Source organism: Hyla sarda, chromosome 8 (genome assembly GCF_029499605.1).
Source record: "Hyla sarda isolate aHylSar1 chromosome 8, aHylSar1.hap1, whole genome shotgun sequence".
In the NCBI taxonomy this organism is placed as follows: domain Eukaryota; kingdom Metazoa; phylum Chordata; class Amphibia; order Anura; family Hylidae; genus Hyla; species Hyla sarda.
This window is the reverse complement of record NC_079196.1, coordinates 171282598-171298376: the sequence shown is the minus strand read 5'-3', so window position 1 is coordinate 171298376 and position 15779 is coordinate 171282598. Positions and strand designations below refer to the sequence as shown.

General features: G+C 42.7%; 1 protein-coding gene across 6 annotated transcripts in view; it reads right to left on the bottom strand.

The window, feature by feature from the left end:
* NPRL3 (NPR3 like, GATOR1 complex subunit) overlaps nucleotides 1-6472 on the bottom strand; it is a 76431-nt gene extending 69959 nt beyond the window's left edge. The window contains exons 1-2 of one of the 6 annotated variants that reach the window (XR_008846972.1): nucleotides 6289-6472; nucleotides 4334-4463 (exon numbers count right to left, since the gene is read on the bottom strand). Coding sequence is in view for 5 of the 6 variants with exons in the window: in XM_056534513.1 (XP_056390488.1) it covers nucleotides 4334-4463; nucleotides 6289-6438 (280 nt within the window). In the remaining variant the exon portion in view is untranslated. Of the gene's footprint in view, nucleotides 1-4333; nucleotides 4464-6096 lie in introns of all 6 variants that reach the window. The other 5 variants (XM_056534515.1, XM_056534513.1, XM_056534511.1 and 2 more) reach the window with 5 other exon arrangements.
* Between the last annotated feature and the right edge of the window lie 9307 nt (nucleotides 6473-15779).

The window sequence follows — 15779 nt, the reverse complement described above, 5'->3', positions numbered from 1 at the left end:
GAGTTGTTGAGTTTCCATCATGATAAATTTCCTTTGACTGTCCGTGGTAAGTGGGAGAGGGACTTCAGAGATCTAATTGATGAGGAATGGTCTACTGTGTTAGCTCTTACCCTGTTTTTATCTCTGTCAGAGTCTAATTGTCATTAACTCTCTGTCAGGTTGTCTCAGCTATTTCTCCTCCACATGGTGTATACAACTCTGGTGTTCTTACATAATATTGGGGTTATGTTTGATTCTGCCTGTTCTTGGTGTGGTAGGCCTATCTGGTACATATGATGTGGGATTGCCCCCTTTTAGATACCTATTGACAAGATGTGATACATCTTATACAGACAGTCTATGGTGTGACGTTGTCTCGGCTCCCTAAAGTGTGTCTGCTAGGTCTTATAGGCTGTGGTCAGGAACCCTCTATGGTGGAAATAGGTATTTTACTAGTTCTGTCTTAGGCTTGGAAAATGATTGCGCAGTACTGGATTAGGCCCACCCCTCCGGCAGTGGCTGATCTAATCACTCGGATGAAGTTTATAGTTCCGTTGGAGAAAGGAATTTACATTAAATGGTCACTCTCATTAAAAGTAATTTTTGCTATTGCACTCCTTATGGTAAATAAAAAATATTTCTAATATACTTTATTTAAAAAAAAAATGAAGTCTTCTATGTTTTATTTGTGCTTAAAAAAGCTCAAGAGCACATTTCCCCCCCATCTCATACTCAGACTTTGGACCGAAGCCCAAACACAGAAAGTGCAGCCTGGAGTGCTGGGGGGGGGGGGGTCCAATCAACAGCATATGGCAGTTAAGTGTGAGAGGAGCTATGATTAAATGAGGCTGGACACCCCCCCCCCCCCCCCCCCCCCCCTCAGCACTCCAGGCTGTAGTTCTTGTGTTTGGGCTTCGGTCCAAAGTCTGTGTATAAGATGGGGGAAATGTGCTCTTGGTTTTTTTTCAACAACGTACATTAGAAATATTTATTATTTACCATAAGAAGTGAAATAGCAAAAATTAGTTACAATGAGAGTTACCCTTTAAGCGTGAAGTCGAATGTAAGTTTGATGGCGTCTGGGGTCCTTGGGTGCGAAAGTTTCACCCTCCTGGGGATGTATCTTAGATGCTTGTTTCCTTCCATATGGCTTGTGAGCTGTGTTGGCGAGTAATGTGTGCTGTTTGTTTCTGTGTACCCTGTGTTGTGCCTGTGATGGATTTATCCCTGTGGAATGGCTGGTTTGGCTTAATGTGTCTTCCTGATTGGTTCTATTTCACTGTGGGGGGGGGGGTTCTGGCTTACACACTCAGTTTTCTGTATTGCTTAGTTCCTTACCTGCTTTGTTATGCTGGTTGCTGATGATGTGGTGCTGAGACAAATTGTTTTTTTTTTTTGTGTGTGTGTGTGTGGGGGGGGGGGGGGACTGTCGGGGTGAGGGGTGGGTTACGGGTTGTTTATTTGTTTGTATTTTAAAAAATGTTTCAAAAATGTAATAAAAATATCTGATTTAAAAAACAAGTTTAGCAATTTCCTGAACAAACGTTTTAGGACAGATGGAATTCTTCTTGATGGACATTCTGCATGCGGCAGGGGCCAGCAAATCAGTTGATGCTAGGACCCCTTGGAAATGCATTGTCTCTATAGATGGCAATCGATCTAGAGGATTCTGCTGAAATAAAACACATGCACATTCTTTCAGTGGATTCCTCTAGGATGTAAGTCTATACATTACGTCAGTGTTTCCCAACCAAGGAGCCTCCAGCTTTTACAAAAAAAAAATACAACCCCCAGCATGCCTGGGCATGCTAGGAGTTTTAGCTTTGAAACAGCTGGAGGCACCCTGGTTGGAAAACCCTGCATTATGTGATAAAGGAAGATAGGTGTCTACATATACTAGTATTAGGTAATTTGCTACATGGGTGTGTTTTGGCTCTTTACAATAGAATACACACAGCACTGTACGGGGGCTTCACACAACACATATGGAGCCTTAAAGGGGCTTTAACATGATCCACTTTCCACCCAAAAATTATATTTTGTTAGGTTAAATTAAATTAAATTTCTGCCTCTGATAAATGATGCAGACCTGACCTTATTTCCTTGTCTCCTCCTTCTTTTTATCCTTTCACCATTTCATACAAAAATCAGTGTGGGGGGCAGAGCTTCTGACTGTCACATGGTTTGCTATGAACTTTATTTCCCAGCAGTCATTAGTACAGATGCTCTTTCCTGTGCTAAATAGTGAGAGTCATCCATCAAGAGAATCTAATCTATATAATGGTAAAGATATGTCTTCTCTACAACTCCTCACACAGCATAGAAGCTTGAAAAGAAAACCCTTGTAGAATGGCGCTGCGGCTCCCTCAGAATGATGAGAATGGACTAGGATATTGTTAAAAGGTTCGCAGTGGAACCGGTTTATTAAGTTTAAAACATAAAAAAACACTTACAATTTTACACTTAATAAAACGGTTCCACTGCGAACCTTTTAACAATATTCTGGTCCATTATCATCATTCTGAGGGAGCCGCAGCACCATTCTACAAGGGTTTTCTATTCTAGCTTCTCCTCATCCGCACCCAGGACAGCAGTGCAGCTGGTTCCTGTAACCCAGAAGGCACAGCAGCGAATCGGGATCTAAAGTACCCCATTATCACTGGGTTGATAGGCTCATATTACTCTTCTCCAAGGTGAGCGGCCATCTATATGGTTTTGGGCCAATCTCTGGACCCCACTGCTCCTGTTACCAAGGGTAATGCACTAGGCGCCAGTATCAGTCTTTCTCTTCCTAACAGATTCTCACACAGCATAGAGTGTTTGTATAGTGAATAAGATCCCCTCTCTCCTTAGTATTACAGAATGTAATATAGAAGCTATAGCAGTACATCATGTATATTTACCTCATAATGGCCTGTGAATACTTAGACAGACCGTATCATACATGTAAGGCCCCTTTCACACTGCCATTGCACCCCATCAAGAATGGCCGTTAAAGCCTTTTTTTTGGGTGCCTTTAACGGCCGTTCTCATGACGGGGCACAACGGGTCCCAACGGCTCCCATTTACTGTTATGGGGTCCGTTGCTTTTTGACGGGAATAGCAGGAGAAAAAGACGGTGCAAGCGGTATTTTTTCTCTCCAGCTATTCTCCCCAGCTCCACCGATGGGCGTCCCACTGCCGTGTCATAACGGGAGTGTGAAAGGAGCCTAAGTGAACTTTATGAATTCTAGCACCTTTATGCCGCAGTATATTTGGATGTATCTTTACTGTGTGTGAGAAGAACTGAGCAACTGACCAGAAGAGGAAACTGCCTACATAACGTATCCCATGGCAAAAAACATGGCTGCCTTTTAAAAACCACTGATTTCTGATAATTACTTGCATTTACAAATATGTTTTATTTCACATAATGCATCAGTTTAGACTAATTTATCTTCATGTTAAAACCCCTTTAAAGGAGTAGTCTTCTGAAAAGCATTTCCAGCCCGTTGTGCCCGGGCTGCAAAAAAGAAGAAAAAAGAAAACAAACTTTAACTCAGCTTCCTCCGGTCCGGTCTTCTTCCTTCTTCCGTGTGCACGGATCGTCACACTGTGCTCAGTCTACCAGTGATGTCCCGCCTCAGCCGGTAATAAGCTGAGCACAGTGTGACGATCCGTGAACACGGAAGAAGACCGGACCAAAGGACTGAACAGCAGTAGTGGCGTTACGTGGGAACACAGGAAGGTGAGTTAAAGTTTGTTTTCTTTTTTTTGGCAGCCCGGGCACAACAGACTGGAAATACTTTTCAGAAGACTACTCCTTTAAAGGGGTACTCTGGTGGAAAACTTTTTTTCAACTGGTGCCAGAAAGTTTAACAGATTTGTAACTTACTTCTATTAAAAAAATCTTAATCCTTCCAGTACTTATTAGCTGCTGAATACTACAGAGGAAATTATTTTCTTTTTGGAACACAGAGCTCTCTGCTGAATCACGAGCACAGTGCTCTCTGCTGACATCTCTGTCCTTTTTAGGAACTGACCAGAGCAGCATATGTTTGCTATAGGGATTTTCTCCTACTCTGGACAGTTCTTAAAATGGACAGAGGTGTCAGCAGAGAGCACTGTGCTCGTGATGTCAGCAGAGAGCTCTGTGTTCCAAAAAGAAAATAATTTCTTCTGTAATATTCAGCAGCTAATAAGTACTGGAAGGATTAAGATTTTTTAATCAAAGTCATTTACAAATCTGTTTAACTTTCTGACACCAGTGGATTTAAAAAAAACAAAACAAAGGTTTTTCACCAGAGTACCCCTTTAAGCTTTGTAGTATGTTGTTGTAAGCAGGCTCTGTGTGTATGAGATGGTCTTCACTTACTTGTCTGTAAGGATTGTGTCTCTGGAGTTCTCTGGAAAGGGTATCGAAAGAGCAGCTTATTTCCCCTGCTTCCAGAACTCACCAGGATAACACTGATCGGGCTGGTGTTTTCCCCCATCCTCTGCAGGGCCTGCAAAATGAGGAAAATCATTAAGACAAGACAACAATGTCACCTGGTTCAATACACACACACAGCTTTCCTAGATCATCAGCTGACACCCACCAAGACCCCACAGCAAGGCTATGTCTCCAACATGCACCACTGTGTGTGTCAAAAGAAGACGGGGAAGGGGTCGCAATGCCAGTAGGGTAATGGCCAAGCATTCTGGGCTCTTCTTAGGGTCAATGAACTCAACAGGAAATACTAAGAGAGGAGGAGGAGGATAAGGGTGCATTCACACGTAGTAAATAAAGAGTAATTCACGACGAAAAATTTACGGACGGGAAAAAATAAATGTTATTTTAGTGCGCAATTTGCAAACGGAATTGCGCGTGGAAATGGGGGAGAAAGTGAAGGGTTTTTCAGCCATTTTTTTTTTTTACCATTGACTTCAATTGATTTCTGCTAGCGGATTCCGCTTGAAGAATGAACATGTTCTTTCTTCAAGCGGAACGGAATTCAGCGTCGGAATTCCACTAGCAGAATTTCCGCAGTGTGAACAGGACGGTGGAAATAACAATGAAGTCAATGGGCTGAGGAGATGTGCATTCATTTGGAGCGGAGAATTCAAGAGGAATTACTCGAGTAAATTCCTCTTGAATTACTCCGTGTGAACGCACCCTTAGGGTACGTTCCCACACGGCGTATTTTGCTGCGTATTTGGTGCTGCGTATTTTCCTACCCATTGACTTCAACAGAGAAAATAAAATACACAGCAGCAAATACGCAGCAAATACGCCATGTGGGAATGTACCCTTAGGCTAAGTTCACACACTGTAAAGATGCAGATTTTGCCACAGCCTGTTTTATTTATTTTTTTAAACAGATTTTACCTGCAGCAGCCCTGGACCTTTTACACTGGTGAAAAAAGATGGCAGACAGAGCTGAGCGAATCTACAGTAGGATCCTCCGATCCCAAATCGAATGAATGGGCCACAGATCAGTTTAGGCATGAGACTGCGCCATACCAGACTTTACAACACTCACGGAGCGGAATGGATGCAACAAGACTAAACTACGGTAATCGATGGCCAAGTCACTAGATTGGAGTGCAGTTATTCTTACTGCAGATTTACTCATCTTATTTAGCCCCCTTATTAAAATTGGTAAAAAAAAAATAGGGGTAACCCATAGCAACCAATGACATCATTTTTCGGATTTTCAAAAGAGCGTCTAGAAATACGTGATATCTTTACTGTTGACTTAATTGATCACAGCCCGAATGGTTGCCATGGACAACACTATCACTAAGCTATTATGGATATGGCTGTCGACCAGCTTGCTGACTGTTTCCAATGGCAACGACAATACACATAACTGCAGATCTGGACTGTATCTCTGTATATAAGCTGTCCATTTATGTGGTTTATCCCTGGATCAGGGTTTCTCAGTGTCTCCAGCTGTAGCAAAACTACAACTCCCAGCATGCCCGGACAGCCAACGGCTGTCCGGGCATGCTGGGAGTTGTAGTTTTCCAACAGCTGGAGGCACACTGGTTAGGAAACACTAACCTAAATGGGAATCATATGTAAATCTCAATATTTTTTTTATCCATAATAATATACTTATATACTTAATACTACTGGAAAATGATAAAACATGCTTTTTCACAATAGATGCAAATCTGTAAGATGCGGTCGCATTGTGTGAACACTGTCCAGCTTTATTTTACAGCTCAGCAGAACAGACCACACATGTAAACAACAGAAACACAGGCTGGTAGGAAATGACTGTCAGTTATGGCGACTTTATTGTAGAAGTGCGTCACCCTGACAGCACCGGAGCCTCTTCATACCTTCCGGCCTTCAGCCCATACAGCCCCGCCTACACCAACTCCGTACCGGCTGAGTACGGTGAGATAAGGGGCAGCGGAGCCACACGGAAGACTCGCCAGAACAAAGCCACGCCCACCTTCCACTTCCCAGCCAATCACAACTCCCCACATAGATGAGGCCAAAACTGAAAGGAGGCACGTGATTGGCTCCCGATGCAGCCAGAGAAACCTCGTGCGCTTCACCACTATGGTCAGCACTAGAGGTAACATAAGAGACTATTGTGACAGACCTGTTTTGTCCTACACGTCGGACTCCGGGAAAATGGATTCCTGGAAAAAAAAAAAAGAAAGCACAAAAACTAAATTATACATACATGCCACTCAAGTGTCCCCTTTTTTGAGGTGACGGTCCCTATTGTTGACCCAAGTCTCTCTCAATACCTTTTTGCTCCTTAACCCCTTAAGGACCGACCAATTTTTTTTTTTACCTCCATGACCAGGCTCTTTTTTTAAAATTTAACATGTATCTCTTTAAATAGTAATAAATTTAGAACACTTTTTCTGAGCAGAGCGATTCTGAGAAAGTTTTTTTGTGACATATTGTACTTTATATAACTTGTGCATTTTTGTTGACGCATGAAGCATTTTTTGTGAAAAACTTCAAAATATTGTAAAAAACTGGAAAATTTCTGGCGTTTTTTTAATTAATTTTTTTATGGTTACACTGTGCGGTAAAAGTGATGTTATATTTATTCTGTGGGTCAGTACGATTATGGCGATACCCATTTTATATAGCTTTCTATGTTCTTTTTCCTTTTCTAAGCTAAATTCTTTTTCTGCCATACAGTTTCCAACAGTCGTAACTTTTTTTTATTTTTCGTCCGACGCCATTGAGTAAGGGCTTATTTTTTGAGCTCTACTTTTTATTGGTATCATTTTTGTGCTATGTGCTACCTTTTGTTCTTTTTTATTCCGCTATTTGTACCAAAATTGGCGAATATTGCGCTTTTTTATGTTTTTTTTATGGCGTTCACCGTACGGGATAATTTACATTATAGTTTTATAGTATACATCATTAAGCACGTGGCAATACCTATTGGCCCTTATTTACTAAGAGTGGAGTGTAGGTTTCTTTGTGGGTGTTAATTCCCTACAATTTATTTTCCACGGTATTTACTAAGATTTCCCTACATTTTCCACTTTCCCTACACTTTGCTTTTTTTTACACATGATCTGATCTGTCTGGTTTTCCTCAGGTGAAATCCACCACATTTTATGTGGAAACCTTAGTAAATATGTTGGCTTTTGGTGAAAATGTCGGAAACACGCCCCTTTTCAGAGACCACGCTCACTTTCCCTGGCGGCCACGCCCATTTTCCGAGTTTTCTTCGCAAAATGGAGAGTTAGTTGGGGTTTTTTCAATTCTGGCGCAAATTCTGGCCAAAATTTGGCGCAGACAGAATTTCTGGCACAATGCGACAGAATGTGGTGCACAACCACACAAAACATGTTGGGTTTGCAATAGTAAATGAGGGCCATGATGTATATGATTTGTGTTTTTGATCTTTTTTGGTGATAATACAGGGCTTTTATTGGGAAAGGGGCATTTTTTTGATAAATTTTTTTACACTTCATACTTTTATTGAAGAAATTTTTATTTTATTTTTTACACTTTTTACAAGTTATACTATGCTGCAATACATTTGTACTGCATCACAGTATGACCTGATGAGCTGCAGACACTACAGCCTGTGCGATCCAGACTCTGACTGGATCTCAAAGGTTTCTGTAGCAGGCATACAGGAGGTCATGATCTGACCTCCTGCTACCATAGCAACTAACAGCGACCCGCGATTGTATCGCGGCGCCGCCGTTGGAGAACAGGGGGAGAGCGTTCCCCCTGTCAACACCATAGATGCCGTTAACAGGATTGATCACGGCATCTAGGGGGTTAATGCTGCCGAGACCGGCGCGATCGCGGCTCAGGCAGCTGCGGCGGGACTCCGGCTGTGATTAACAGCCGGGTCCCGTCGCCAATCTCCTGCACTGCCCACGGCAGTGCAGGAGATCGCTAGAACGTATGCATACGTCCAAATGCACAAACATGTCGGATGATTGGACATATGCATACGTCCTATAGCGGGAAGGGGTTAATGGTCTATTCACATGTACAGTATTCTGCTGTAGATTTGATGCGCAGGATTTTCTGCTGCAGATTTCAATGTAAACGGAATGACTGAACACAGCTTGAAATCCTGCGCATCAGATCTGTGCGCAGAATACTGTACATGTGAATAGACCCTAAATGTCACAATTTTAGATTGTATTAATACGTAGGGTAAAATTAACCCCTTAACGACGCAGGACATATATTTACGTCCTGCGCCGGCTCCCGCGATATGAAGCGGGATCGCGCTGCGATCCCGCATCATATCGCTTCGGTCCCGGCGCTCATCAACGGCCGGGACCCACGGCTAATACCACACATCGCCGATCGCGGCGATGTGCGGTATTAACCCTTTAGAAGCGGCGGTCAAAGCTGACCGCCGCTTCTAAAGTGAAAGTGAAAGTGACCCGGCTGCTCAGTCGGGCTGTTCGGGACCGCCGCGGTGAAATCGCAGCGTCCCGAACAGCTGACCGGACACCGGGAGGGCCCCTACCTGCCTCCTCGGTGTCCGATCAGCGAATGACTGCTCTGTGCCTGAGATCCAGGCAGGAGCAGTCAAGCGCCGATAACACTGATCACAGGCGTGTTAATACACGCCTATGATCTGTGTAAAAGATCAGTGTGTGCAGTGTTATAGGTCCCTATGGGACCTATAACACTGCAAAAAAAAAGTAAAAAAAAAAGGGTTAATAAAGGTCATTTAACCCCTTCCCTAATAAAAGTTTGAATCACCCCCCTTTTCCCATAAAAAAAATAAAACTGTGTAAAAAAAAAAAAACATGTGGTATCGCCGCGTGCGTAAATGTCCGAACTATAAAAATATATCATTAATTAAACCGCACTGTCAATGGCGTATGCGCAAAAAAATTCCAAATCCAAAAAAGCGTATTTTGGTCACTTTTTATACCATTAAAAAATGAATAAAAAGTGATCAAAAAGTCTGATCAAAACAAAAATCATACTGATAAAAACTTCAGATCACGGCGCAAAAAATGAGTCCTCATACCGCCCTGTACGTGGAAAAATAAAAAAGTTATAGGGGTCAGAAAATGACATTTTTAAACTTATAAATTTTCCTGCATGTAGTTATGATTTTTTCCAGAAGTGCAACAAAATCAAACCTATATAAGTAGGGTATCATTTTAACCGTATGGACCTACAGAATAATGATAAGGTGTAATTTTTACCGAAATATGCACTGCGTAGAAATGGAAGCCCCCAAAAGTTACAAAATGGCGTTTTTTTTTCCGATTTTGTCGCACAATGATTTTTTTTTCTGTTTCACCGTGCATTTTTGGGTAAAATGACTAATGTCACTGCAAAGTAGAATTGGCGACGCAAAAAATAAGCCATAATATGGATTTTTAGGTGGAAAATTTAAAGGGTTATGATTTTTAAAAGGTAAGGAGGAAAAAACGAAAGTGCAAAAACGGAAAAACCCTGAGTCCTTAAGGGGTTAAAGGAAAACTCCAGGATATAAAAATTGTCCCCCACAGTGCCGGCAGTAAAAAATAAAGATGTACATACTTTCCTCCGCTCCCCCGGGGCCTCTGGTAATCGGCTCCAGTCTCCACCACGATCCTCTTGCTGGTTGCTGGTGGTCGGCAAGTCATACTGCACTCCAATCACCGACCGCAGCCAATCACCGACCGCAGTAAAGTCCTGACTCGGCCGGCGATAGGCTGAGCGGCAGTGTGAGAACGCTTCAGGACACAAAATTCTTCACTACACCGGCACCTGCTGCCAGGGCCGAAAACGTAACACTGCCGCTCAGCCTAGCGCCGGCCGAGCCGGGACTTCACTGCGGCTGGTGATTGGCTGAGCGCAGTATGACTCGCCGACCACCAGAAACCAGGAAGAGGATCGCGGCGGAGACCGAAGCTGGAGCTCAGGCCCCAAAGGAGCGAAGGAAGGTATGTACATCTTTATTTTTTTTACTGCCGGCAGTATGGGGGACAATTTTTATATTCTGGAGTTCTCCTTTAATACATTTCAATGTGTGTTCAATGTGTTTTGATTTTGTGCATTGATGCAGTGCACCAAAATGATCTAATTTTGTGTTTACTTTTATGTTGCTGGCTTCATCAGTTTTCATCATGCTTCCAAAGTGAGTGGTTAGCAAATGGATTGGTACGGTGAATTTATCCCTTGCGCAAATTTGTGCCCAGTGACCAGCTGATGTAGCATTGTATTTTCTCTCCTTTTTTTTTTTTTTTAAACTATCCATGGGCTTTCTGTCAACTACGTAAATTTATGAAAATTACGAAATTTTGGCATGTGAATAGACCCTTAGGCTCAGTTTCCACACAGGGTTTTTTCTGCCGTTTTTTTTTTTTTTTGCCGCCACTGCGGTTTTTGAGCAAAAAGCCTGAAGTGGATTCAAAAGGAATGGGAAATATAAAGGGAAGGATTTATACTTCTCCTTCCTACTAGATCTACTTCTGACTAGATCTACTTCTGACTGTGCTCAAAAACTGCAGTGGAATTTTCCAAAAAACAATTTTGGTATTATGGAACTTTTGTTTTGAGCAGCACCGCAGGTCTGAATAGTAGGCCTCTAGTTTACCTGTGTAGCCTGGGATAGGCTCTGATTGCTCCGAGGCATGAGTGGTGCAGTGTTTATCACTTCTACAGATATTGGTGTACTTTGTAATGAAATCATTCATTTTATTACAAAATCTATGGTGAAACAAAAAATTTATAAATTACCGTATTTATCGTCGTATAACACGCACTTTCCTGGGGTCTAGAGCCCTGCTGCTGGCCCTTCTCTCCCCCTGGCTATCGGCACCGCTGCCCGTTCTGTCCCCCTGACTATCGGTGCCGGCGCCCCATTGCCGGCGCCGATAGCCAGGGGGAGAGAAGCGGCGCCGACAGCCAGGGGGAGAGAAGGGGCAGCGGCACCCATTGCCGGCGCCACTGCCCCGTTGCCTCCCCCCATCCCCGGTGGCATAATTACCTGAGTCGGGTCCGCGCTGCTCCAGGCCTCCGTCGTGCGTCCCCAGCGTCGTTGCTATGACGTCAGAGCGCCGCGCCGTTCAGCGCATAGCAATGACGCCAGGGACGCACGACGGAGGCCTGGAGCAGCGCGGAACCGACTAGGGTAATTATGCCACCAGGGATGGGGGGAGGCAACGGGGCAGCGGCGCCGGCAATGGGTGCCGCTGCCCCTTCTCTCCCCCTGGCTGTCGGCGCCGCTTCTCTCTCCCTGGCCGGGGTCGGGTCCGCGCTGCTGCAGGCCTCCGGCGTGCTTCCCCTGCGTCGTTGCTATGCGCTGCACGGCGCGGCGCATGACGTCAGTGCGCCGCACCGTGCATAGCAACGACGCAGGGGACGCACGCCGGAGGCCTGCAGCAGCGCGGACCCGACCCCGGCAACAGGTAATTATGCCACCGGGGATGGGGGGAGGCAACGGGGCAGCGGCGCCGGCAATGGGTGCCGCTGCCCCTTCTCTCCCCCGGCACCGATAGTCAGGGGGACAGAACGGGCAGCGGCGCCGATAGCCAGCGGGAGAGAAGGGCCGGCAGCAGGGCTCTAGACCCCAGGAAAGGCAGGGGGAGAGAAGCGGGCAGCGACGGCCTCTCTCCCCCTGCCTTTCTTGGGGGTGTTTCGGGGTATACACGCGCACACACGCACACTCATTTTACCATGGATATTTGGGTAAAAAACTTTTTTTACCCAAATATCCTTGGTAAAATGAGGGTGCGTGTTATAGGCCGGTGCGTGGTATACCCCAATAAATACGGTATGTGAAAAACACTCACTATTTTGCAAACATTGGGGGCTTCCGTTTCTACGCAGTGCACTTTTCGGTAAAAATAACACAATGATTATCTTTATTTTGTATGTAAATACATTTACAACAATGCCAAATTTATACATGGTTTTGTTTTATTTTACTGCTTTAAAAAAAAAAAAAACTTTTTGTTTTGAAAATTAGTTTGCTTAAAATTAACCTCTTCTGACCTTTATAACTCTTTTATTTTTCCATATATGGGGCTGTATAATGGCCTATGTTTTTTTACCCCATGATCTGTAGTCTTTATCGGTACTATTTTTTTTTTTATGGGACTTTTTGATTACTTTTTATTTCTTTTTAGTATATAAAGTGATGAAAAATCTGCAAGTCTGGACTTTTTAAGTTTACGCCATTGACCATGTGGTTTTATTAATGTTATATTTCAATAGTTCAGACATTTCCACATGCGGTGATACCATATATGTAATGTTCATTTTTGTTTACATTATTTAATTTTAATATGGGAAAAAGGGGGTAATTCAAACTTTTATTAGGGAATGGGCTAATTCACATTTATTAACACATATTTTTTTTACATTTTATTAACTATTTTTAGGGGATTATCACATACAATCTTTCGATTTCATACACTGATAATGCAGAATTGATCAGTATTATCAGTGCTTTATTAGTACAGGCTGTTGAGGCTGCCTACAGTAAAGGAGCGCCGATCGGCGAAACAGAAGGAAGGGAAAAAGACCTCCGTTTGTGGTGTTAGCTAATCGGGACCCCACAATTTCATTGTGATGGTCCTGATCAGCTACCAGAGCTAGCTGGCATTGATTTTTATTGCATTTAGACACTGGGTTCAACTTTGACTGTGGCATCTAAAGCGTTAATGTAGGACATTGGCACGATCAGCAATGTCTGCCATTAGCCATACGTCCCATCTGCAATCAGCACACACCAGGTGTGACGTGTACTAATCTCCGACTGGAAGTTGTGTCAGTACTTAAAAGTACACCCAGTCCACAAGAAATATTTGGCTCAGGCACAACATGTACCCAGCCTTTCATGACTGTTTTGGACATCCTAACTGTATGCTTCTATGCAAATAGCTATATGCGCCCCCTACTGGTTAATTCCACCATCTAACCTTACCATGCATGCAAAAACAAAAGTTGTTGATCTATGCTCAAAAAAAGACCCTAAGTTATCATTCATCCAAAGTCTTCACAAAGTCCTCAGTCTACTGTCCCCAAAAGCTAGGGCTTAGTTAGGGCTTAGTTTTCTGTTAATGCCAATTCCATTTAGCTTGGTTTCCTGCAGAATTTATAAAAAGAAGCCTAAGGCCATGATTCTGAGCGTAATTCTGCGGAAATATTCTGCTCAAAAATTCCGCTGCATTCCGCCCATTCCCATCTTTATGAAGTGTTATTAAAACTTTCCTGCAAAAATATGCAATGCTAAGGCACATACATTTTGCATGATGTTTTTTTTGCTCCATAATGCGGTTTTCTACTAGTGTACTAGTATATACGATTTTCATGTCACCTTTCACCTATGTTTTTCTCTTTACAAGTCACGTGATGTTGACCATGTGATTCAAGAACTTCTATTGAAGAATGGAAGGGGGGAAAAAAAACACCGGAAAAAAAAACACCACACACATTTACACATGTGTATTTACCAGCCAATTTTTTTTCATCCAATAGAGGTCTGTCGGAGAAAAATTGCTACAAACTGGGTTGAAAAATGCAAGAGCATACTTCGTGTAAAAAAAAAATCAAAACACACTACTCAAGGCGTATATGTTCAGAAAGGAAAAGAAGACATCGGCGACTCACCGGTTCAGTCTGTATTCTTCTTTATTGAAGTATACTCACATACACATATTGAAAGGAAGAGGGTAGTGGGGGGACAGTGATGAGCGATCGAGCTCCGTTTCGCACGACTGGCGTGCTTCCTCCGGCCATGATGGCCGGAGGAAGCACACCAGTCGTGCGAAACGGAGCTCAGTCGCTCATCACTGTCCCCCCACTACCCTCTTCCTTTCAATATGTGTATGTGAGTATACTTCAATAAAGAATACAGTCAGCTGAACCGGTGAGTCGCCGATGTCTTCTTTTCCTTTCTGAACATATACGAACTGTTGCTTTATACATCAGAACACCACTATCAGCGTATCTTGCTACATCTAGATCCAGCACACATTCCCGTATATCCATTGCTTCATGCAGTGCCGTGTTACCCTTCTTTGTGAACACTACTCAAAGCACTTAAGGAGTGGCATAAACAAAAAAATTTATATTTTGCCACTGACTCCCACCTATAAAAAAAAAAGACATGCGTCACCCCTGGTGTTTTTTCCAGTGTTTTAATGGAAAACACCATATCTGAAACCCCCCTGAAGGCCAGTTTTATATGGCATTTATATTATTTCTGAATCACTCGTGAGCAGATGTAATATTTCCATAGAATATTATGGTGATCTAAATTCACTTCAGAAGCAGTAAAATATAGCTGTATTATTGTTGTGTAAAACCAGCTTAAAATCACTTAATCCTTCAATAGGCCTTTATTTTGTATTTTTATATATAGCACTAACATATTCAGCTCACCATATAGATTCTAAAAAAAAATCACATTGCTTTCACAGTATACCAATTAACTTATTAGTATGTGTGCCCGCACAGTAAAATTGGAAGATTTTTGCAAAAAACTGCAGATTTTGCACAGCTGTTTTTGCGGCTGCCTATAACTGCCAAAAAGAATGCTTAAAGGGGTACTCCGGTGAAAACCTTTTTTCTTTTAAATCAACTGGTGGCAGAAAGTTAAACATATTTGTAAATTACTACTATTAAAAAATCTTAATCCTTCCAGTACTTATTAGCTGCTGAATGCTACAGAGGAAATTCCTTTCTTTTTGGAATGCTCTCTGATGACATCACGAGCACAGTGCTCTCTGCTGACATCTCTGCCCATTTTAGCAACCATGCATATCAGATGTATGCTAAGAGCAGCATGGTGGCTCAGTTAGCACTGCTGCCTTGCAGTGCTGGGGACTTGAGTTCAAATCCCACTAAGGACAACAATAAATAAAGCGTTATTATTATAATAATAATGTCAGCAGAGAGCACTGTGCTCTTGATGTCATCAGAGAGCATTCCAAAAAGAAAAGAACTTCCTCTGTAGTATTCAGCAGCTAATAAGTACAGGAAGGATTAAGATTTTTTAATAGAAGTAATGTACAAATTTAACTTTCAGCCACCAGTTGATTTAAAAGAAAAAAGGTTTTCACCGAAGTACCCCTTTAACAACATTTTTGTGTAAATTAGTAAAAAAAAGTAGCAGCAAATATATGGGTTTAAAGTCTGTTAATATACCTGAAGATGTTTTGCTGGTTAATAGAATATCTATGTATATATGTAATGATTCACTTCACATTAGAAACGGTAGCTGACATGTCCTCATGATGACAGGTCTGGATCCCTAATGATTATTTTAAGGACATTTGATAAGCAGATGTTAATAAATTGGGTGGAGACCTTAAATGACCCATGATGGCAGAGAGGGGGCCCTGCCTTTACGTATTTAAACCCCAAG